The sequence below is a fragment of the Andrena cerasifolii genome, chromosome 16 (genome assembly GCF_050908995.1).
Source record: "Andrena cerasifolii isolate SP2316 chromosome 16, iyAndCera1_principal, whole genome shotgun sequence".
Classification (NCBI taxonomy): domain Eukaryota; kingdom Metazoa; phylum Arthropoda; class Insecta; order Hymenoptera; family Andrenidae; genus Andrena; species Andrena cerasifolii.
The window spans coordinates 10,151,344-10,175,087 of record NC_135133.1 but is presented as its reverse complement, the minus strand read 5'-3'; the positions used below and the strand labels follow the sequence as shown (position 1 = coordinate 10,175,087).

Here is a 23,744-nt window from a genome sequence, read left to right as displayed (position 1 = left end):
TTATAAATTATGCTTTCGAGGCGACACCTACTGACGTCAAGTAGAGGAGGAAAACGTGACGTCATAACTCGTAATCCTAAAAGTATCATTTTTATAACTATTAATTCAGAATAAATCTTATATCTTTTAGACAAATAGCTCGATACATTAAGTAAAACGACATATGGGTTCGAAAAAAAAAATTGATTCGCTTAATCATGTAAAAACACCGGTGCTATGTCATAAAATAAGATTATAAGGCTAAAATAGCTGCGACGACCTGTCAATTTCGCTATCTTTCGTGTATAGAGACACGATCGCTCAGTGTGCCTATGGCTAGAGGGAAAGGGGGAATTAGCTTCCAGACGCGACCGCGTCTGTTGATTCCGCGAGTTTGGCGAGTCCTATGCCGTGCACAGTTCCAGTTGGTTATCGAGTTCCGCGGAACTCCGAGCTGCACTAATCTCAACGCCACTGGAATGGTAATTTCGTAATCTTCTAGTTGAGACTCGCGATTCACTGATCAGAACTTCGGCTCGGGGGTAAACGAAGGATACCAGTAGCTTCCTCCGAAGGTGTCCATTGGCGATCCCCAGTGGAAATACGAAGCGGACAGGAATGATGACCTAAGCCCCCCGAAATGGGAAGCATATTGACCCTTATCGTTTCAAGCTCGACGCAGGGCTGAGGAAAAGAATCCCGCAGTCAGCGTCCGTCTAACAAGCGAGTTAAAAGTTAGGATGCGGTAAAACGCTTTAGGCATTTGGCTGGTCTTTGCGGCGCAGAACGGAAATAAGAACCGACGTCGAGGAGCGAGATGAAAGGCGAGGAAAGGGTAGCCAGCTCCTGCCAGGGGAATATTTTTTCCCCCGTCGAGTTTCTGACAGCTTCGCCCACGACTTCGAAAAACAAGGTGCAGTTTCGTTGCCTTCGGCGGGGCAGCGTGGCCCCGTTTCCCCGACAAGACGTTTCCAAGGAAGCGGAATCGTGGACGGGGCGCGAAAACGAGCGTTTTTCCTCGCTGCCAGTGACCCTCGAGCGACGAAAGCAATTTTACTTTCGACGATAAATGCCGCCACTATCAGTAATAAACGTGGCGTGGCTCTGGACGAGAGCCAAACACGGTAATTTCGCCGGGGTAATTAAGGGAATTCGTGGCCGACGGTGCGCGGTAGGGACACTTTCCCAGGGAAACGCATAAATACCAAGGGAATTTCATCGAAATAATCCCCGCGGGGCAATCCCAGCTCCAGCGACCGCCTTACAAAGTTATCTCGCGACAGTTTAAGTGGCCCTAACTATTATTTACTTGGCCAACCAACCGATGCAGCCCCGCTAAACTATGACACGCGTATTTCACCCCTGTCTCTCGCGATGGTACCACCGTTTTATCGAGAATAACTAATGAACGTCTCTTGCCAGCCCCAGTTCCCGCTGCGTGCGCAGAGGTTGCAAAACGGAATCAGCCAAGTGGAATCATTAGCATCCTCGTGGATCAGAAACGGTGGCTACGAGCGTGCCATCCTAGGCTTTATGAAAGACGCAACGAAAGAAACGGCACGAATATAACGACGCTTAAAGTTACAGGGGTGTTGACGAAGAGAATCCATCAAGGGCCGCAAGTTTTTCGCGACTGGAGATTTCCGCGCACAGGTACGGGTGGCTGAAAAGAAAGGGTCTTACCTCGTTGCTCCCGTGCTTAGCTTTCTCGCCGCACTCCTGCTCCTTTGCGTCCCTCTCCCTGACAGAGAGGACCTTCTGCTTCCTCTTGGAGCGGCCATGGCGGAGCTTCACCGTCACCGTTTTCGACTTGAAGCTCTCCGACGGATAGACGCAGGCCAGCATCGTGCGCGCCGGCGGTCTCGCGATTCTCTTGGTACGATCGTCCACGGGCACTGGACAGCGATTGTTGCTGGAACACGCGACGCGCCCACCTTCCGCGTCGGGCTAGTAACGCTCGCGGTTCGCCAGCGCGGCGCGATCTCCGCTTCTCTCGCGTCCAGGCGCGCGTCGTCGCGGTTCCATCGGCCCCAGAGACCTCGTTAATTCTCGTTGGATTAATTAACGACCGGCAGACGTTTTTCGCGGAGTCGCGTTTCTCTTCCAGTAACCGAAACTTAATTGCTGCTCGCTCGCTTTCCCGACTTCACCCTCTTCCTTCTTTCTCCCCTGTCTTTTCTATCGCTCTCGCCCTCTCTTTCTTTATCCTGCTCGTGCTTCCCCTCGGTCTAGCACGACTCACTTGGTCTGGGCGCAGAGACTAGCATGCGACAAGACGCACAGCCTCGCCACGGTACTCTAGAATGTCAGAGAAACGGTTGGCTGTTAGAGACGCGTCGAGGCGTCTGGGAGGAACGGAGCCATGGCCAGTCGAAACGAATCGCACAGGTGATAATTAACGATTCGAGCCGCGCGTGCAATAATGCCCACCCGAGCGACGGTCCACGGCGAAAGCTCGCGCGGAGAATCCGCGTTACATTTCATTACGGTTGCCAATTAAAACGCGAACTCGCGTGCCTGCTCACTGCACCGTTGCATCATTGCATCGTTGCTGGCGGTCTCATTGTAACACCCGCCGTTGTCCCGTGCCGACACCCCCATTGCGACGTGAAACTAAGTAGATTTCATGGTGTTTCGTGCCCTCTGCGCTTGGCAGTCCGTAAATCGCTATTACTCTACCTAAAAGTGGTCAACGAACTAAATACCGGACGAAAGGGAATCAAGAATACCCCCCTGCCTGTGTAAACTGCTAAACTTCGAGTCCATTTCCTACGGAAGATAGGGGCGAATCGAGTTTCGTGGGCAAAGGGAGCCCGATTCGGCATAGCCACCACTATCAGCTTTATTGCAACTGGCGTTAATTATAACCCAGCTGAATACCCGGTGCAAAGGGAAAACGGCGATGGGGATTGATTCGACGCGCTGCTTTGCCAATTCTCTACAGTCCTCGCGCACAGTAGGTGAATGGTAAGTAATTCTGCTCTCGATCCTGAAAGCGCGGAGCGCTCGCGACAGAGGAAGATCGTTGCACGGGGAATTTCGGGGTCGTTACATAATGCCCACCCAACGACACCATCGAGACTCTGTAATCTCGACTACGTTGCGCAATTTCCGCCGACGACGTCAACGAAAATTGCACGCTCTTATGGTCGTCCTCCGACGTCCTTTCACGCCACCGCCTCTCCTACAGACTAGCTGGTTTTCACTGGTCAATCGCTAGATCGTCAGGAACATGTCGCCGACAAATGCTCGAGGAAAGTCCTTTGAATAGCGAAACTTTCTCGCGAACAGTCGCGCGTTCCTCGAGCACGTTTGAGGAACGGTATTGCAGTAATTGGGGAAAGAGCAAAGTGGGGGATGAAGTAAGTTCGCCTAATGAAAAATTCACGGCGAAATGTCGTTAAGGACGAGTGCCGAGGATTCGTGAAAAGCTGAATACCTCGCGTCCCTCGTCGGCGGAGCTTTCATTCGCGGAGAACGACAGTCGAAAGTGGCCGCTTTAGCGACTCGCCCCGCTCGTTTCACCCTTCATTTTCGGCTCCGTGCCTGAATGCAATCTACCGCGAGGATTTGCGACTATTGCACGCCCGCCGCCTCGGCGACGATCATCGTTGCAACGGTGATTACAGTTTTAACGATCGACGTCTGCGCGGGCCGTGCTCGCGATTATATTGCCCGGCAGATGTCTTCTTTATCCGAGCAATCGCTTTATTAATCCCTCCGTGAAAGGCTTCAGACACGTTCGAGAGGAAGCTTCGGGATAAGCAAGGACGTCTGTGGTAGAACCATAAGGATTCGATCTGAAGGTAGCTTTTCCTATACGCGACTGGACGGAACGTGAAGAACTTCAAAGTCGATTTTCTCGAAATTGAAGCGCAATATCAAAAAATTTTATTCCTTTTTCTCGACTTATTTACGTCTTATGAGTCGGAAAGGAAGAGTAACTTTTTTTCATATCGCGCTTCATTTTCGAGAAAATCGACTTTGAAGTTCCTGACGCTGCGTCCAATCGCGTAGGTATAGGAAAACCTACCTTCACAGGCTGTCCCATGGCTGGGGATAGGATCGATGCTTGTAACTCTCTCTGGACTACTGTATCGGGCTGATGGAATTATTTAATGGAGAATAGAACGCTAGTGGATATATTGGAAGAAGAAGCTAACGAAAGAGCAAGGCTGGAGCATTTAACGCAGTAAACAATTTGTATAGCTGAGCGGAAAATTATACGCCCAACAATGCTGCGCTGGAATCTTTGTTATTGAATCCACTATCTCCAGTATTTCGAATGGAATGGAGCTATCCTGCTTTCAGGTCCCGAGTAATTGAGCTTCCCCTGCCCGCGAGGCTCGAGTATTCACCAAAGCCAGAGTCGACGGAGCAGATTTTTGTGAGTGTGGAATTGGGAGGAGTACAAATTCAAAGTAGTACGCAAACGAACAATAAAAAATGGTGAAATGCCTTCTAAATTCCCGAATGTGGTATTCCACATACTCCACACATTCCACGCAACTCGCGCCGCCAATAATTTTCTCCTAAAACACCACATTTCTCGTTGCGACGTTTGTACCCGCTCTTTCTCGCGTTTTTTTCACCACCCTATAAGAAGCGGCGAAAGCTTAATCGAATCTCGTCCCCCGAAGATGCCCGGCGGCGATATCGCGGAGTTTTTGAAAAATGGGACGCGAAAGGACCCGCGGATTTTTAAGAGGGGTAGAACTTAGCGGCACGTAACCGTCGTTTATTAAGCGAGCGTATCCGAAATCGATAGTGGGGCGGGCGTGGGCGTTCGCGCGTCGAGAAACAACGAAATGACGGAAATCGAGAGCGATTAAAAGCAGAGGGGGAGCAGAGGGGCGTCGGCGGAGCTATCGGTTCCGACTGTTCCTCTAAAAATAAAGCGGAGTAAGATCGCTGGAGGAGCTCGACGAACTTGTCCCCGTATCTTAAGCCCGTTCCGCGCGACCCAGAAAAGCCAGAGGGTGCTCGACCAGAGCGAGCGAGAACATCGACCGCTGCTTTCCGATTCCTTTGGGTTTTGGATCTCTGCTGCGCGAGCAAGCGTGGGGGTGAACGCCTTTGGCAAGCTAATAGAGGTTGTCTTATTTAATCCCCTGTGGGCTCGAGGGGAGATATTCGTGGCAAGATTTGCAGGAAGATGAAGAACGGGACGAGCTACATGACGGGGTTGATATGTGGATAAATTCTCGTGGTCCGGAGGCTTCATCTGGGGGATGATTTGTAATATACAAGAAGGTTTTGTCTCAAGGGATCTAGCACCCGCGAGGAAGAGCTGTAGAAAGCTGTCGGGAGATCGTGCAACCGTCGTTAACACGGCAACCCCTCCGCGGAATCGATAACACCGCTTTCGAACTGTTAATCGTTTCCTTATCGCTCCGAACTTCGCCGTGGCTATTCTTTCCTACTCGCGGAGTCCGTATTCTCCTGTGCGGTTATCGAGGCTAAATCTCGAGCGGCCGAGGCGACTGGAAAGAGGTCGATGCGCCGCTTCGATAAGGAGCATATACCTCACCGTTTCATCCACTTTCGTACGAACGCCGCGTTGTCTTTAAGAAAGCATCTCGTATGACGAGCATATTCCTGTGACCATCTCCTGGAATCATCAGCAGGACTCGAGCTATCGATGACCCTGTGGGAGTCTCAGAAAATTACGACCCTCTGTCCGATTGCTATGCAGAGGCGAAGAAACACGTGGCATCGCTGCTGAGATTTCAATCGCACGGGAATGGCACATGGAACGTTTTCTTTTGAGTAATAAAAAACCTACTGGGAATTCGACTTTTCTGTTTAAAGAACACTACGAATCCCTTTCGACGGAAGCTGGACCCCGCTTCTCGATTTCCACGGGCGCAAGCCAGACAGCTACGCTGTGACGTTTTACTTCGATTAACGTAACGTAGTTTAAATTAAAATTTTCTACGAGCCAGCTGTCTGTCACGCTTCCTACAACGTTTCTTCTCGCGGTGGCAGGAGTTTGACAGCCTCTATAGCCGTCAAAATGTCGCAACATACGAGCTGAAGTTCCCCGACACCGGATCGACGCCCCCGTGAAAATGTTGGCGAAATTCGGGAGGTTCTCTGAATATTCATCGACGTGGCTGCGTTATCGCCACGATAACGCAGCCCAGCTGACGTTCTGTCAATTTGCGTCGAACGACGATCCGCGACTTTAGACCGTCCGCGCTAACTGTTAACAGCGAAGCCAGGGAATGGAGGAATTTCGGAAAGCCCCTCTGGATAACACCCCGCCCAGCCAGCGACATTTATTTCCTCCGTTATTAGGGTAACAGGCTCGATCCCTCCTGCAGAATCGTATTCAATCTCCTCTGGAAACTCAACGCTCAGCAGAATGACGATCAACGTCACGTGCGCAGTGTATTTAGCTGGAATCTGACACGCGGCTCGCCCCGATAGAAACGATAATTCTCGTGACGATGATATTGTGCGCCTCTGGGGACAATCAAACGCCACGTGAAAGCGGCTACGCGGAAGGAGGCCGAGCGAGGACGTGCCGCGCGTTTCCAAATGCCGTACGCTTTTCCAGCGAGGAGATGAAAAGCCGCGGCTTATCGGTGTATTAAAGTTTCCCGCATCTCCCCCGAAATATATGAAAATTCACGCCGGAGTAAAAGCCCGGGCAGTTATGTCTCCGCATTAATCCAGGTAATGGAAGCCTGCGCGGTAAATCGGGACGGAAAAAGCAGTGGGCGAAACGCGGAAAAGAGGGCAGGATAAAAGGTCCCGATGACGGGGTAGATTCGGAGGCGAAAAAAACACCCCAGAGGGGAGCGACGATGCGTGGGTGTTTTCGAGTAGCGTGCCGATGACGCGGCAGATTAAAGCAATGAAAATCGAAGGTGGAGAGGCAAAGGACGTGGAGGATGTTTCATTGGTAGAGGAGACACATCGATAGATCGATGGTCAGAGGGCGGGTTTTCCCATTGCGGTCTTTTCCCCCTGCAAATTGTATTTCCTCTTAGACTCTATCCCACTTGAAACGATTTTCCTGTAACCGCAGCGAAAACGACCCTAATTGGAGCGTCCTTGTCTACGACGAGGCGTGCTCGAGGCGAAGTCTCGAAACGAGTCGCCGAGTATCTTCCCCCGTTCCCGACAGATAACTGCGTTGCATCCATTGGACGATACCACGGGATTATTACGATGGCTCTATGAAATGTAAATAAGCGCGGAATCCAGCGGGATCGACGTCGATGCATTATCCCTGTTTACCGTGAAATATTCAGCAGCGATCTCGGGGCTGGTTATTTGGTCCCGCGACGGATCTGTCCAGCAATATCGGGGCTGCCGCAACAAATATTTGATCCGTGATAGGGGAAAGAATCTCTGAGAGTCGCGGGAGCGTCTGGGGAGCAGAGAGTGGAAGCTGGGGGATCAATCGACTTGTCAATCGAGAGGGAGCATTAAAGGAAGAGGCCGCGGGAGTTGATTCGCTAGAAGGGACACGCTGTTCCCTTCGATACCGACGTCCGTGTTCCCCGTGCTTCCGTAGCTGAAGGGCACTTAGGGATCCAAAGGAGCAGGCTCCTAATTTCTGGGATAGGAGGGACGACGTCTAATCCTTGATGGCCTCCCGAGAGCCGTAAAGGGGAGAAGGTTGAGGCCTGAAACGGTGCCAGTGCACTAAACTCGCAGGGTTAGCGAGGATCGCGCTCGAAGGGCTTCGTTTTCACTCCGGGTCCAGGACCTGCCTCAACCTTTCACCGGCCCGGCACAGGCGGTCGATGATGAATACGTGGCGAGACAGGGATCGATGACACGGGGATTTTTCTCTCGGTGCGCGGAAGTGTCCGATTAGAGGCGTCTCCGTGGGGAGACCATTTAAATTCATAACCTCTCTGGCCCCGAGATTAAGAACGCATCGCTCTCTCGTCCAATCTCTGCTCCTCTTTTTACCCGCCGCGACCTCTTGGACCGAGCCGGGGAGGAGCTTCTCGGATTTATTTAAAAGCCCAGGGATGAACCGAGGATGGAACTTTTTAAAGAAACCCCGGCTGTAACGGTTTAGATATAATTCAAGGTCCGCGGCTATAAATTGTACCGACTATAAATCGCCGTTGCCTCGCCCCCGTGTCGTTAATAACGAGGAGGAAGAGGAGTAACAGGTAGCGTCCTTCGATTCGGAGCCAGCTCTCGCCCCCTCGGCTCTTTCCTCTCCAGGCAGCACTTCTCACGGCCGCTTCTGCCTTCCGCCCGCCTAATCCTCGCTGTCTGCGCCCCCCAGACAGCACTAACCGATTAACGAAACACGACACTCGGCTGATCGCCAGCTTCCTCGGTGAAACGGGAGACCGCGAGGCGAATAACCCCTTGCAAACTTTGCGCCTTCAACACACTGCCTCGGACGGGGACACTTTGCTATTGTTTCCTGGCGACAGGGAAGCCTGTGTTTCGAGGAAAACCGGTAGAGGAGCGCGGCGTATCTAGGCGCGAGAAACCGCAGGGTTCAGAGTGTCACCGATTGTGCTCGAGACGGAGTGGAAAAAAAGGAGGACACGCGGCTGGAAGGTGGAGATGAGCTGCGCCTCGAGAGCCGCGGACAATGCCACGGGGGCGACGCAGCGCCTTTGTGTGCAAAACGATCGAGGTTTCGCGGCCTGCGTCCGCTACACGCCTCTTTTTACCTCGCCCGCCTGGCACCGCAATCAGGAACCGCTCGCGTCAACGCGCGGTGCGCCTGGGCGGGTGGTCGAAACGAAGCGGGGGAAATTATTTTTCCACGAACTTCACGCTGATTACGATAGCGCGCCGAGCAGCAGAAATTGGTAAGTAAGCGCGCTTTCCCCAGTGCCATTTATTTTCATTGACCGATAAAGCGCGCTGACGAAACGGCTGGCGACTCTCAGGGATCGTGATAAATTACCAGCAGCGCGGCGAGAAAGAAGCGAAGATACCGCGATACTTGGCCAGAAGTTTGACGGCACCCGTTATTTACGGTGTTTCTGGCGAACCGTTTAATGGCTCCTCTAACCTCCCATATATTCTCGTGTAATCCTTCCAGTATCTTCTACGTATCTACCCCGCTTCGCCACTAGAATCGCCTTCGTCTCGCGGTTTTTGGTTGCGCGTGGATACAGCGGTGCCTCGGAAGGAGGACGGCGTTTCTGTTCTTGCCGCGACCGACCAGACGTTCCGCGCGATCAGGCGATAAACGCGAGCCGAAGAGACTCTCCCTGGCCTCGGGAGTAAGATGGCTCGGGACCGTGCGTGCCGGATCTGTACAATCTCCCTCAAAGCGAGAAGAAAGCGGAGGACCGCGTGTGCACCCACGAGGGGAGGGTTTGCTCTGGCACGCGCGTGAGAGTGCATTTCCCAGAGAATGCGGAGGGGTGCGCGTGACGCGTTAAACGAACCAACGACGCGCTTTTTTTTCCCCTCGTTTTGCTTCCGCCCCCCGGGACGTTCCCCGAGTTCCTACATTTTTCAAGGAACAAAGGGCGCTGAAAAAGTGCGCACGCAACTGCGCGACCGAGTGCAACGGGCTCGAGCAAAATTACACAGCACCAGGACGAGATTCATCCACTGGCAACTATCGATCCCTATCTGACATTGCGCGAATATTCCACTTCGCGTTCGCCCGCGATCCGCGCGAACCTCGCTGCGTCTGACAGACGAGCGGCCGCGGGCTGGATTGCCGGATTTTCTCGAAGCTGAGGGAGGAAACGTTGAAACGAGTGTCTCCCAAAACCCCTCGCTTTTTATCGCCGTTTAAATCCCTCCTGATGAACGGGAGCGCGATTCAGAACGGTCCTGGGACGATTTGAAGTTGGGAGCGTGAGTCTCTGGTGTCGTCGATCACTTGGGTTCTCTGTTGTTCTTGGAGGTAGAGGGAGAGAAAGGTTTGCGATTAGTTGTAGGAAAATTTCTCCGTATTTTATCTTTATGACTACTCAGTTGGTTCTGTTGAAAGAAGTTCTAGAATCCTTCCCAACTTTCAACGATATTTCCCGAACCCAAGAATTCCTAGCTAAAAGCTCGATCGACTTTGGTCTCCACGAGGATTCCTAAGACCCTCTAAAGAGAACCTTGCGTCTATCTCGATAGATAGCTGTCGTTTTCTCCCCCAAGAAACCACCCTGTATATTCCTCTAGCTGAGGGCGATCTACGAGGCAAATTGTGGAGGCAGGAATCTAAGTTAGAGCTCGTTAGAAAGCAGCACGCGGTGGATATTCGTTCGCAGGGCACGCACCCGTAGGTCCATCGATCGCCCGGTTCGATGGATACAACGTGGCCGCAGCGCGAGCCAACCAGAACACGTATTTTCCTCGGTAATAATCGAGAGCGGGGACCGATTGTTCGAGGAAGCGACGTCGATCGGCTTCTGGGTAAATAACTAAGCGCGGCCGTTCGACGAGTGAAATTGAGTTTCAGGCTGAATGACGTCCCCCTGCGAGGTGTTCTTCCTCCCTTCTTCGAGACACGACGTTTAGGAAACGAACCTGTCCGACCTGTTTCCCTCGAACCCTCAAAGATCAATGACGTTACGTCGAAAGTCAGCCTCCCGACGGGCTGACATTATCGGCGCAGCACGTTTCGCGCCCGGGAGGAATGCTTTTGTCCTCTCGCCTTTAAAGCGGATAGGGATAACGCGGACGCTCGGATGGAGGAAGCTGGGAGCTTTAATTTTCAGCAGCGGAGCACGGGCGAGCGAGCGGTTCTGTCGCGCGACCACAGATCTCAAGTCAGCCATATCCGATCGCGGCTCGAGTGTCCTCTTTCCGAGGAATGCAAAGTGACCAGTCGACGTGGCTCTTAAAATTCCTTGCAGCCACGCTGCAGACTAGTCTGCCTCTTATTCCTACAGAATTTTGGTACAGAAACCGGGTCACGGTGGTGATTCGAGCTGACGGTGCGGAAGACAGAAGCTTCTATCCTCCTATTGCCGATGCAATCGCGATGCTCAAAGGATCTCCGTCGGACTGCAGTTGCCCTGACATTATACTCTACCTGTGACAAATCCGAGGTCTGGACTACAATCTACGAATTTGGGTCGCCATGGATCTTCGACCGGGACCAAACGAGGCTATGGTTTTTGAAATCGAGCTGGGGGAGTACTGTTTCAAAATTTCCCACGGAAAAATCGCGTGCTTCGACTTCTTCGGTTGGGAATCCATCGAACTGGCAGATAGCAAGAAACAATACCCACCCTGTCGCCGACAGCGCGCTCCCGTTGATCGAGACGAGTGCTTTTAATTCAGCTAAGCACTCGGTCAACATTCCGCCCCGGACTCTTCGCTACGGAAACATCGTTCCAATTTTTCATCGACCGTCGCTCGAATGCACTCCTGGCCCGCGCGATATGGCAGATTCGATGGGGTCGAAGCGCGGTTGCAGCGGAGAACAGCGCACACTTTGCCCCAGACCGATGCCTCGCGTGGGAGGAGGCGCGGGTCGGCTGTAACCGATACGGAAGCCTCGATTAACGACCAACGATTTACAGGCTCGCATCGTGCTCCAAAGACGCGTGTACCGTTACTGAAATCCGGGGCTGGTGCTTCGATGGCGAAACAGCGCGGCTGTTACCTTTCGGCCACGAAGACGCTTTGTCTAGCTCGATCGGCCAACGTTTCGCCATATTTCCCGCTCGATTCGAACATTTCTCAAATGGCAGCGACGTTGCTTGGTGGACTTGGGTCTTTGGAGTATTCTTGCTAAATAAAATCTTCCGCAACTTCCTCCCCCAGTAGGATATACAGTAACGTTACAGTGCCGAGAGCAGAAATCGACGGAGTCAAATTGCTGTCTTTAAAGTGGAAAGGTGGAAAGAAGTTAATGCGCTGGGCTGCTATTAATTTCTAATCATTACAAGTTAGAATACGCTTCAACGTGTCTAATATCTTCTTGTTGTTTCGCTTGCTATACAATTATGGTCTACTTCCAGTTATAGTTAACATAGGATTGGTGTTGCTAAACTGAATAAATATGTATAAATTGCATTAAAATCTTTTTCTTTCTTTCTTGTCTCAGTGATGTCTTGTCTTGTTTTATTTATAAACCAAGACAATTAATATTTTTTTTATTTCGCAGCCCCAAGTATTTTGAATAAAATATTTATTCGTATTGAAATATTTATTTGTATAAAAATATATCTGCTTAATATTATTTAATAGATTTTTCGTTTGTATAAATAGCCATTGTTATAATTGGCGCAATTTTCGCATATCATCAGTTTTGTAAAGCTAAATATAGCACATAATAAATTTACTACAGTTTTTTTGTTCGTCTTCGCGCGCCTGTACACTTGGCGCGCATTTTTGTACCTTTTTTTTAAAAAAAAAAGGTAATATTGTGGAGATTAAATCAACCTGAATGCAGCAGTTAAAGCGGGCAGGGGTTTGCCAGGTACGTGACAAAAATCTCGCGGAAGAGTGACGGGGACGGGAATGCCCGTTGACAAATGGACGCGGGAGGAGGCGCGCCGAGGGGCGAACGCGTCCCCGAGCGACGCGACGGTCAGCTGGGCAGGGTGACGGGGTGCAAGCTGACTCGTAACTTTTCCAGACAGTTACGCAAATTGCTCTCCCGACGGCGAGCCTACGTTCGAGGGACACGCAAGTCCCCGGCGATTTATGGAAATTGGAGAATCCGACGGCCGCCCGTTCAACCCCCTCTCCACTCTGTCCACGCTCCGATCCTCGCGATGTCACTTTTGACGAGCCGCGTTCATCACCGTCCAACGCGTACCGGAGGTGAGCCGCCCCTGGAAACGCAGCCCCGTCGCGCGGCGAAATTTCCACGAGTGGCGGGATTGGTGTCACCGCTTGCGAATTAGCTGCACGAGGTCGCTAAGTCCTCCGGAGTCGGGGATCAACGTATTTGGGTCGTAATGAATCGTAAATCGGAATTCCTAGAGAGACTTGCACCTAATTGCTACACCCTTTCATCCGCATCCGTCGCTAATTGTATTTGGGGAACTGCGAGGGAAGACTCCTAGTAGAAGGGACCGAAGATGGAAGTTCGGTACCCCTATAGATACCTTCGAAGCACGACGGTGACTTTTATTTCTCAGATTATTGATTTTCAGGACACACATATACTAAGGGTCTCCTTCCTGCTCGAAATTACCCCGTGAATTATGCAAGGAGATCCTTGGTAACGCTTTTATCGCTCTCCAAGACGAGCGAGTATCCCAGAGATTTTACGCCAAAATGTCCACCGAAGATTATAAAGCAGGGTTAGTGTGTACAGTCAGCTCGGAAAGACTCACTGAATGTTTCGCCAATTTTCAACCGCCCCGTGACCCAACTTTTTTTTATGTCCGGTAAACACGGAGTTTTAATTGCGCCGCGGAAATAATGGAGACTACTAGGTGGATCCCAATGAGCTTTTTAAACGCGTCGCTCTGAATTGAAACCTCTTAACGGATTTCCATTCAAAGTTCAGCTGGCGAAAAACTGCTTGGGAAACACCGTAATGGGGTTGTACGGATGCTTTTTTTTCTCCATCAAACTTCTTTCATCGCAGTTGCACTCGACACGATTTCTTTAATTCCAGTACAGTCGGCGAGAGGGTTGTGTACCGAGGCTGCTGAAATTACTCGGCGATCGTTCGATTTAAAAAGTTCGCGAGCCCACGACCGCCGCGGAAATCCACGTCCGATCTGATTCGACAGGCTCGTGTGTCTCGCGTTTCTCAGGGAGTTCGGGGGCCAGAAAAAAAAGGAGAAAGAGGAGGAAACAAGGAGGGCGAAAATGGAAGCAGGAAGCTGCGCGTGATGCATTGTAAGGTCGAATTAATCCGCGGCACTTTTATCTAATGGACTGAGAGTGAGTTAGGAAAGTTGTCAGCCCGCTAATTAAGGCCACGCGGAGCGGGTACAATTATGAGAAAAAGCTTGTCGGAAGGAGCACGCGCGATTCCAGGTGATACGATTTTTATGCCGTCACGGCTCCGTCCCGACGGAAAAACCCGATGAATCTCGCGGCGAATACCGTTGCGCGCAGCTTTTAGCATCGTAACGGAGCGCGCAGCGAAACGCATTGTTCCTGACTGGCAAACAGAAAGGCGAGAAAGAAATCACTCTAAACGCATAGCGATCGCACTTTTATCCTTGGACTGTGGATAACTTGGCAGTGGAAGACTGCGTCGATTTTCACCGATGTTAGTATTAAATATTACTCTTTAAAGGGCCCAGGCACCCCTGAGGATTAAACGAACCGAAGGGTCTCCAGTGAGAATGTAAACCACACCGTATTAAACCGAAGTAAACTAAACTAGCGGCCACGCACGAAAAGCAGGTGCCCGGTGGAGGAGGGCATCCTCGTTAACGATGAAGGACGACACGTAAAAGGACACTCTAGTTTGGTCCAGCTGTGCCCACGACCGGGGAACACGTTTCCCAGCGAGCGTAGACATTGTACACAAACTCTCGTTAGAACGACTCGGTTAACTTTCCCCCTGGAAAGGAGAAAACCTCCGCGAGCCGATCCAATTTGCAGAAACAAACCCTTGAGCCGCGACGCTGCGAACAGGCGCAGGGAATAATTAACATCCAGGTCCACAAATGAACCGCCTCAAATAGAAGCTGTTCGCGGCTCAAGGGTTACTTTCTTCACCCCAAGTACAACCAGGCCCAAACAAAAGGATCCCAGTTTTACGAAAATTCAACCGACGTCGAGGAACAATATCGGGCGGAGGTACTCGAGGGATCCACCGGAACTCAACAGGTTTTTATCAGCGGCGGCTCGAAAACGCGGCTTATGAATCCGATGTCCGATAAATCCGCGTTATTGTTGCGCCCCGTCAGGCCTCGCCGGGCTTTTGCCCCTATTTCCATCTATTTACTCGGCCGAACAGATGCGTGCGCGGTTATCTGCCAGCGAGCGAACAATGGGGAGATAAAACCGCGGCTAAAAGCAACCCCTCGTGGTCGTCGCTCCTCTCTGCACCCGCGGACCCTCTGAGGGAGAGGTTTGTCGGTGGCCAGGGTGTCAACGCGACGTTAAATTCGCTGGATGAAAATCCCAGAGACAAAGCAGCTCCTCGCGATAGATTTTTCCAGGGTCTGGGAGGCTGTGACTGTCTCGGGGGAGACGTTGCCTCGGGTTTGACTGTGAACGGGGGTGATTTCCAAGGATTTGCGAGCGATTCGTCTGCAGGGACAGGTGTACCTTCGATTTATTCGCTGGGAATCCTTCGGACTTGGTTGTGTGACTTCGAATCACGAAGGAGCTAGGGGTTAACGGTGGGAGTTAATGCCGCGAAGGAGGATATCGCCGGCTACGATTAATCCCTCCTCGTTTGCGGAAACGAGGACACGGCGGATGCGAGCAAGCTGTAATGTCTGCAAATACGTTCGCGCGTCTCAGCAAACAGCTATTTAATCCACCGCGTAGTGAATACTTTTCCCTTGCGCTCGGTGGAGGGAATGGGGGCTCGAGGATTCGTCTCCAGGATCCCCTGTCGAATAATCTGAATCTCGCGACAAAGGACGCCACGAGTGAACCTAATCATTTCATTAATTACCTCCACGACAATTCCACCCTTCGAAATTTGCGATCCTTCGAGAAGGATGCCAGATAAAAGCGCCTTCTGCCGCGAAATTCTACACTACGAGGGATATTTCCAAGTACAATCATGGCATCGCTGAAGACGCCTCGAATTTCATTTCCTTCCCGGCTGGAATTATATCAGGGTACATCCTCGCCGAGGAAATCGCGAATTCAGTTAGCAGCCGCGATTTGTCGCGTCTCGAAGGGCTGTTCCCGACGCATCGACGAGGGAAACACGGTTCTCAGCTTCAAGGTACGACGCAGCTGTCGAACAATATTCGTCCTGGTTCGTTACGGGCGATAAGTGGAAGTTCTCCTGGCAAAAGGATGCCCGGGACACGTCCGAGCCACCGTGGATGCCCGCGAGCACGGGAAAGGGAATGCGAAAGAGGCTCTGCAAGGGAACTAATCTCTTTAATGCAGCTTAAGCCAGCTGAGGTCCAGTCCAAAGGGCGAAGTGGACGTCGAACCGTTCGATAAGGACCGGGCAGGATTAATCCCCGCGAAGGATATTCAATTCTGCAAGTCGCTTTTCTGGTAATTGTTAATCGGCCGCCCCAGCGTCGCGCAATTACCGAGAAGCTATCGCGGTTAATGCCGTAAGGGGAGAAAGAAACCGAAGTCCCGGCAGGCTGGAGAGGCTCCAGAGAGGAATCCCAGCGATGGCGGGGCGCTTTCAGTATTTTCTTAATTATCCCCCGCGCGTTTTCTTCGCTGTTGTATTTGCTCGCCCTCCCCCCCCCCCCCAGCGGCCCGGCGAAATTGAAAACGCAACGAGTCGCCGGCTTAATCGAGTTTCCACGGCGAACGCGATAAAAGTTGATCTTCGTTGCGTAGGAGCCCCAAGTGGAAAATTCGCCGAGTATCTCCTGCGCCCTCTGATATATACAAACGGCGTAACACGCACTCGCTATGCTTTTGATCGTGGCTACAACAAAACGGGTGACGAGCAGCTTGTAAGTGTCTCTCCGTACCCAAGCGAATAGCGGTTGAAAAAGTTTAGCCAATCAGGAACAGTGGACTACCCCCGTGTAACGTTTGAAGCTCGATTCCAGTTACAAAAACGGAGGCGAACTCTTCCCTTCCCCGATCCCATTAAAGTTCCACGTTACAGCACCGCGAACGGGGTGAAGTTCGCAAACTTATTACGTATTTTCGTCGAGCTTCTAGTAGCCGTAAATTTTATCCACGATACAGGAAGATATCGGCACGCGGATGGATGATCGTGGCGCGCAGAACTCCCCCTCTCGCGATGAATTATTTTCAGCGGGCGTAATTGGACGACGGGAGATTTTAATTTTTAATCGCCCTAGCCACGCGCACCCGTATGAATACGCGATATCGCTCCGCTCGCCATTTACATGGATGAATGCAGGGACACTGCGTGAGAATGATTAAAAAAGTTCCCCGCGGATATCAGAAAGTTTATGATTTCGTTCGCCCGAGAGAATCAACGAGAGGAATGCCTTTTCCCTTTGATGCTTGGAAAACTGATTTGGAAGATCGACCCTCCAGCTGGATAATTGCTTGGTTGTTTTAAGAGATTGGAGATTCAAAGCGAGTGGAAGAAGCTTGGAGAAAATACTTTGGCATATCAGGAACAATAGGCCACGAGTTACTCTATTGAGATCTCGTTCGGTGGCACAAAGATTCCAATGAATTCGCTCGATAACGACCGAGTATTGTATAATAACGGATTCTCCGCGACTCAGACTCGCCAAGTCCGCGAGTCATCTGCATGTCTGAAGCAGGTCTGAATCTAATGGTCCGTAGACAGTTTAAATATCTTCTATGCTACGCGACTTACTTTAGAATTGAATTGTAACGCAGTGTCGGAGATGGAACTCCAGCGATTAAGAGCACCGAAGCTACCTTTCTAGATCGACCTCGTGCACCTCTATTAGGCTGAAACCGCGGTTCCCCGACAATACGTGAGAAACCCGAGGAGTCGGTCAACGTTCAAGCAACGCAACCGTCGTGGCAATCGCGTGAAAGACCGCTGGAAACAATAATCAGCCGTTTATCTTGATTTTATTGTTACTCCGTTCTTAGGGACCTTCTTCCGCGGCTAGTTTCGGTTTCCCCTCGAATTTCGTATTCAAGATTAATCGAAGCCGACCGAGCTGTTCGGGGACCATAAAACGCGATGGTATCTAGCTAGAAAAGGAGAAAGATTAGGAAAATTCCTTGGGAATATCGTGTAGGAGCGGAGCCACGTGAGAACGGGACGAATCGAGCACGACATCGCGCCGTATATATCGGGATCTAAATAACGTCCCGACATTTTACACCGACACCACCACCCTTTCTAACCTTGATTCCTCGAAAATTTTATGTTCCCATTCGCCGCTCCTAGGTCATCTGTTAAAGCTCTCCATCGCTAGAACGCGCTATCGCGACTTCTTTTTATTATCGAGACGGCTAAAAGGCTTTCCTGATCGACCCCCTCTTCCCTGAATTCCAAGGAACTTAGAAACTCTTCGTATTAAATTAAATGCTAATTTCCATGGAACGGAGTGTATTAAAAATGGATAGTAAATACACAGACAGACACACACTGAACTGTCTATTCGTATGTGTACACGGTGATTCGTGTGCTTCGCTATCGCCGTCGCGTGAAGTAGGAACGTTAGGACCGTCACTCGCGCGAAAGCGGAAAGAGTACGTACACCGGTATCAATGGCCATGGCTGAGTGGTGGGACATTAGGGTAATTCCGGTAATTGTTTACCGTAAGTCACCCCTCACGAATACTTTCCCCGATGCTTCTCAGAAATTGAGAATACTAGATCCTCCGGTTATTCTGTTAGGTAATAGTCGCTCGGATGCTCAAGGATTCTATTAGAGACAATGATACGTCAACGTGACTCGAGGCTATCCAGCACGAGACGCGCGTTAACCATCCACTGGTCGCGCGGATGACAATTGATCACTACTATCCTATACACTGACGTTCATAAGTATTGGGATACCTGCTGTATTTTCGGAAAATGCTGCGAAAACGCGGAAAATGCTGATGATTGATTCGCTGAAAATTGTGATATCTGGCACAAATTGAACACTCTTCATCGTTTTTAATTTAAAATACCAAATACCTGCAGCAAAATTTTTTTCTACAGTTCTCCAATAAATTCGCCACATTTTTGCAATTATTCCGTACAGATGCTCCAATACTTATGAGCGGCAGTGTGCATAATTTCACACGACGTGTAAGATGAATAAAAATCGCGTCCCCGAGAGCCTCGAATCACGCAACCTCTTACCCCTTGAAGCTTCATGCCCAAGGAACGCATTCAACCCCCGCGAAGGTAGAGCCGTGAGGATTGACTTACTGTGATAAACCATTGCAGACCGCTCTTGCCTCGAATCCCGCGAATCATCGGAGCAGCTGACACAGGGATGGCAGAGAACGCTGGAGGGATGCTGCTCGAGGGCAACGGGGGAAAGAGAGAGAGACCGCCGCACCACTACACTGCGCCGCGCTCGCCGAGCAACTGCGTGCGGCTACGCGACGCGCCTCTCGAGTCGGAGGCGCGCTCGCGGCTCGACCCCGCTCGGCCGCGGTCGCCGCCGCTCGCTGCTGCTCGGGCGGCAGCCCAACGCGCTCCCTCGAACGACGGGCCAACAACTTTCAGGGGGTGATGCGTGGACCAGGGACCGAATTAAATAGATTAGGATCTCCATGGAGATGCTGGCCCAGGACGGCCGAATTACCGCGATCAGATCCATATTATGCTCGATAGTTGCATGGACCGAGCGGTCCCTTTGTACGGACAGGGGCGCGCCGCGCGTAATTCAATTTGCCCGCTGATTCGCCGACGACGGGCTAGTGTTGCGCGTATACACCGGCGGTGTTGATTCCCCGGCTTCGAAGGTCGGCGGCGGGAGAGAATAGATTTCGTTAGCGAGGTATTTCGAGAAAATGATGGATGCTACTTTCGCGTAGGAGAGCAATCTCGTTGTTTCGCGGCGAGCGATAAAAGGTTTGCAAAGGGGAGGGAACAGGGCGCGGCGATTATTCCGTACACACTACAGTTAATTACACGTGCGACCTTCGCTCTTTCCCTCGGGCGTAGTTCCCTCGTTTCACGCGTGCCCGTCGTTCCAGGGAAGGGTGTGCTTTAACGAAGGCTCGACGACGGACTTCGCCCCTACTTTGACACGTATGCAAACAGATTGCAGTTTTTACCGTGTGCATGCTTCTAATACGGGAGAAATTGGATGGCGCGTGGTACAGGTACGCCGGTAATCCAACACCCTGCGTAATCGAACGGCTGCTCAAATTCTAATCGCGGAGTGCATAGAGATTAGCTTGCATAATAACGCATCAGGGGATCGTAGATCCCTCTATTATCTCGCGCTCGCCTCTAGACGCGCGTAAATCCAAACAGAAGCCGATCGATATTGTCTCTGACTAGAAATCGCTAAATTCGAAGCGACCACTCGGGTCACGGATGCGCGCGTCTGTACCCCGTGAAAATTTCAGCCGACCGAAGGAGCTGCCTCGCAAAGGACGGCGCGGCGGAACCCCGTAACGAGGGTGCAAAGGTCCAGCCACGAATCGACTCGATCGCCTGGAGGAGCTTCTAAACATCGGCCACCCGAAGCACGCCAAGTTAATTTAATCGACAATGGACGGTGGGCAAGTTGCCGAGGGAAGAGGCTGGCGGCGGTGGCGCGGGTTCGTTAACTGCGCGAGCGTTCTTCGCATTGTCGAGGCGATTGCAGAACTCCGTCGCGAACTCTGTCGCGGGGTTTGAACAACGCCTCGGAGACCAGGGGACTGGCGTTAGTCCTCTCCAATTACGGGGCTTCCGGTTTTAACGCGTCCGACCGCCTCGCTCTTCGCCGTTAAGGCGGATCCGCACGTATCAGTTGACGCTCAGCAGACCGAAACAAAGGAACCATCCGCACAGGCCCCCGGCTGAACTGCCGCAGAACTGCGCGGAAAGAGACATCCTTTCCTGCGCAGCCGATTAAACGGATCATCCAGAACTGAGGGACTCGGTAAAGAGCTTTCAAACTCGCGCGGACCAAATGCAAGTCCGACAATGCCGCTGACTTGCAATTACGCGCTAAACCGATTCACACGTTCCGTCCAGGCCGAACGCGGGATCATCCGCGCAATATTTAAAGCGGCTTACTGCCCCGCCCGCCGCGTATTAACCGGACCGATCCCAAAAGCAGAGTCGAAAGCCGAAAGCTAATACGCCCGATGACGATTCGACCGAGTTGCGAGCAATCTCTGCGTGTCGCGCGCCCGCGAGGCGCTGCCTGCTCCCGACAGCGACACGCGAGAATAGCGAGAAAGCAGAGAACGATAAAAGCCCCCGCGCTCTCGGTCGACAGGAACAGAGGAACGCGATCAAACGAACTTTTCGGCGAACGGAACGGTGATTTTAAAAGCTCCGCGGGGCTGGCAACAGGCGAATGATTATTTTAACGCGGTCCAATTACTTTTATCAACCGACCGTAATTGTATCTACGCCGTAACGCGCTCCAACGTATACGAATTTATTTTTCCACGTAGCAGCGGCGTATCGAGGTTTCAATTAAACTCTAGGCTTCGTTTTCACAGTTCCTTCCGCGTCGTTTGCCTTTTCCCGTTTATTAACCAGCTTCCCCGAAAATGCAGGCGCAGGGTAATTCCCCGGAATCTTCATTCCCGCGAGCCAGTTCAGGGTGTCTCCGCGGGGGTAAACGGAGGACAGGTTACGCTAGCCAGCTTGTCCAGATAATGAATCGCGGGGAAATGTCAACGGAACCGGCCCCACCTCCCGCCGCATGTGTCAAGCTATTTGCACAGGTGTATCGGCCGTGGATCGCTGCTGAATCCCCATTAATCGCGATAACGAGAACAGAATCGATGGTGCTCGAGACGCTGGATGTCAGCGAATATCCGATATCTGCCGAGATATTGCGCTTCACAATCATTGCCCGATTCCTCGCTGGAGCAATTAATTCGCGAAATGTTAATATACGACGGACGAAACGCGGCGAAGTGGTGCGTGCCGATTGACGTGGGAAGATGGAAGCGTGCAATTTAGGGAGCGAGAATGATCGTGTTTCCTTCCTGCGCTCAATTCCATCCGTGGAAATATGCTATAATTTCATCATTTCGCTCGGAAAGCAGGTCCCCGTTCGTCGAGCTGCGAAGCGCCGCCAGTGGTTCCTTGGGTCTTAAGAACGAGAGTAAAAACAGTGAAAGGACCCCGAACTCATCAGGTCAATGCGAACGACTCTGTCTTAGCGGTTCCTACCTCTGAAGAAAAGGGGACACGATGCATTTTGCAGTCGATTGCCGTCGTTCCGACTGCAGAGGCGACCCTCGCAAATGCAACGGAGCCGCGAATCCCACGGTCGCGCCTCGCGTGAATCATCGTGCTCGAACTCGGGTCGTAATCGGTAATTACCGGTGGTCCCTCGCAGTGCTCAGCCACAGCGACAGCTTTCCAACAACTTCTCTTAGCCAGCTATCTCCGTAACCCGACACCGGAGCCGCGAGCTTAGCTTGTCCTTTCATCGGGTCCGTCGCCGCGCCGTTTTTGCCGCCCGAGAAACCACCAACGACGAAACGAACTCGAAATATCGCCGGTTCGTTACGAGGCTCGTGTGGCTTGCCGTACGTGAACCAGACCGCCGCGGCGTAGCTTTCCATCGAAGAGGCCTGCTTGCGCAACGTCGCCGCGCGGCCGAACGCCACCGAAATTCATTTACATCCAGCGACAACCACCGGGGAACCGGGCGAAGAAGGCGGGCTACCGGCGGCAAGCGGAACGCTCCTAAACAGAGTGAAAGTGCACCTTCCATCTAGCTTGTATCATTAGGCTGCAACGAAAGCGGCGGTGGCAAAAACGAGCATTATTCGGAACGTTCCCCAACGATGGCCAGCAATTACCATCGCCACGGTTGAATCACGATTACCGCGGTTTCCACCTCGAAACCGGGGAAAGTCGACCGACGTTGCTTCTCGAATCGTCCTCCTTAATCCATCCATCAGCGACGCGAGTTAGTTCAACGGTTTCATTAAGCCTCGAATCATCGCGGTTGGAGCAGCCCGTTCCTTTTTTGCTTTAAAGTCACACCGCGAGTTACGGGATTATTCCGAATAGTCCTGTGTGTCAGCAACTTTCTACACATGTAACGCTATTCTTTTGCTTCCTCCTTTCAGTTATCTGGAAATCTTCGGTAGGAAAGTTTTCCGTCGCTCTCTCGATAGGCGAAATCGCTGGAGAGTTAAGGGGCCATAGTACATTCCTCGCCCGAAAATTAAGCATTCTTTATGGATTTTTTTCTATATGAAAATGAAACGCTAGAAAGATGGGGTTTGTTGCAAATGAAAGGTCACTGGTTGAAAGTATTAGAAGGCGGAATTCATGGCACCGCAAGGGACCAACTTTGAACGACTGTAGCGAGGGGAAAGACGGTGCTTTTTTTTAATAAAAATTCTTTTAATACCTTCAAACAGTGATCTTTCATTTGCAACAAACCCCAGCTTTCTAGCTTTCACATTTTCGTATAGAAAAAAATTCATAAAGAACGCCTAATTTTCGAGCAAAGAAAGTAGGTACCATGCCTCCTTAACGAATTTCAAGCCGCGCGTCACGAAGCCGAAAACGAGACTCATCGGCGGATGCAGCTGAAAGATAGCAGGGAGTCGTAATTTCGAAGTCTGCTGCTATCGCTCAGCGAAACAGTGTCAGTTAATTAAACTGGAATCGTTAAGGTAATTGCACTGCCGCGTGATGGACGCTGGCGTCCCATTCACAAAGACTCGATAATATTTCGAGGATTTATCGACTGCGCGTTCAATCCATTTTCGGGATGGATAACGATTGGTGGTATTCATTACCCCGGAGAGCAACTTTCCCGAATCGACCGCCGCCCGTGTCGCCAATTAACGACCGTCCGCAGAGTCAGCGGGCCCGGGCGGTTTCAATGACCCAGGGAGAACAAGAAATTATATTGCAACGTTTCCGCTTCCGCGAGGAACGCTTTAATCGGCCACGAGGGCTGGCCCGCGAATGCGACCCCGCCGGGAATCGACGGCGATTCGAGGCAGCTTGTCTCGCCTTTTTTTCCCCAGCGGAAACGGGCCATTCAGCGGGGACAAACGCTCGTTACTCGCAGCAGGTGTCGGGGCGAAGCGTCTTCGGCGCAGGCACTCGTTGACACGAAACAGAGGATCGCGGTGATTGCGGCGGATGGGAAAAAAGAATGGGCCTGGGCTACGGTGGG

General features: G+C 51.6%; 2 protein-coding genes across 7 annotated transcripts in view; both read right to left on the bottom strand.

The window, feature by feature from the left end:
• LOC143377749 (uncharacterized) overlaps positions 1 to 23,744 on the bottom strand; it is an 88,706-nt gene that overhangs the window by 27,028 nt on the left and 37,934 nt on the right. For 2 of the 6 annotated variants that reach the window (XM_076829407.1, XM_076829406.1), the window contains one exon: positions 1,663 to 2,277. The exons of 2 other annotated variants lie outside the window; for them this stretch is intronic. In XM_076829407.1, coding sequence (XP_076685522.1) covers positions 1,663 to 1,824 — 162 coding nt within the window. In that variant the 5' untranslated portion in view covers positions 1,825 to 2,277. Of the gene's footprint in view, positions 1 to 1,662; positions 2,278 to 18,838; positions 18,994 to 23,744 lie in introns of those variants that run through there. 2 more of the 6 variants (XM_076829405.1, XM_076829408.1) reach the window with 2 other exon arrangements.
• Positions 2,901 to 23,744, bottom strand: part of Naa20a (N-alpha-acetyltransferase 20 A) — a 188,255-nt gene continuing 167,411 nt past the window's right edge. Inside the window, exon 7 of the mRNA XM_076829422.1 lies at positions 2,901 to 2,915. The gene's annotated coding sequence lies outside the window, so the exon portion shown is untranslated. The remainder of the gene's footprint in view (positions 2,916 to 23,744) is intronic.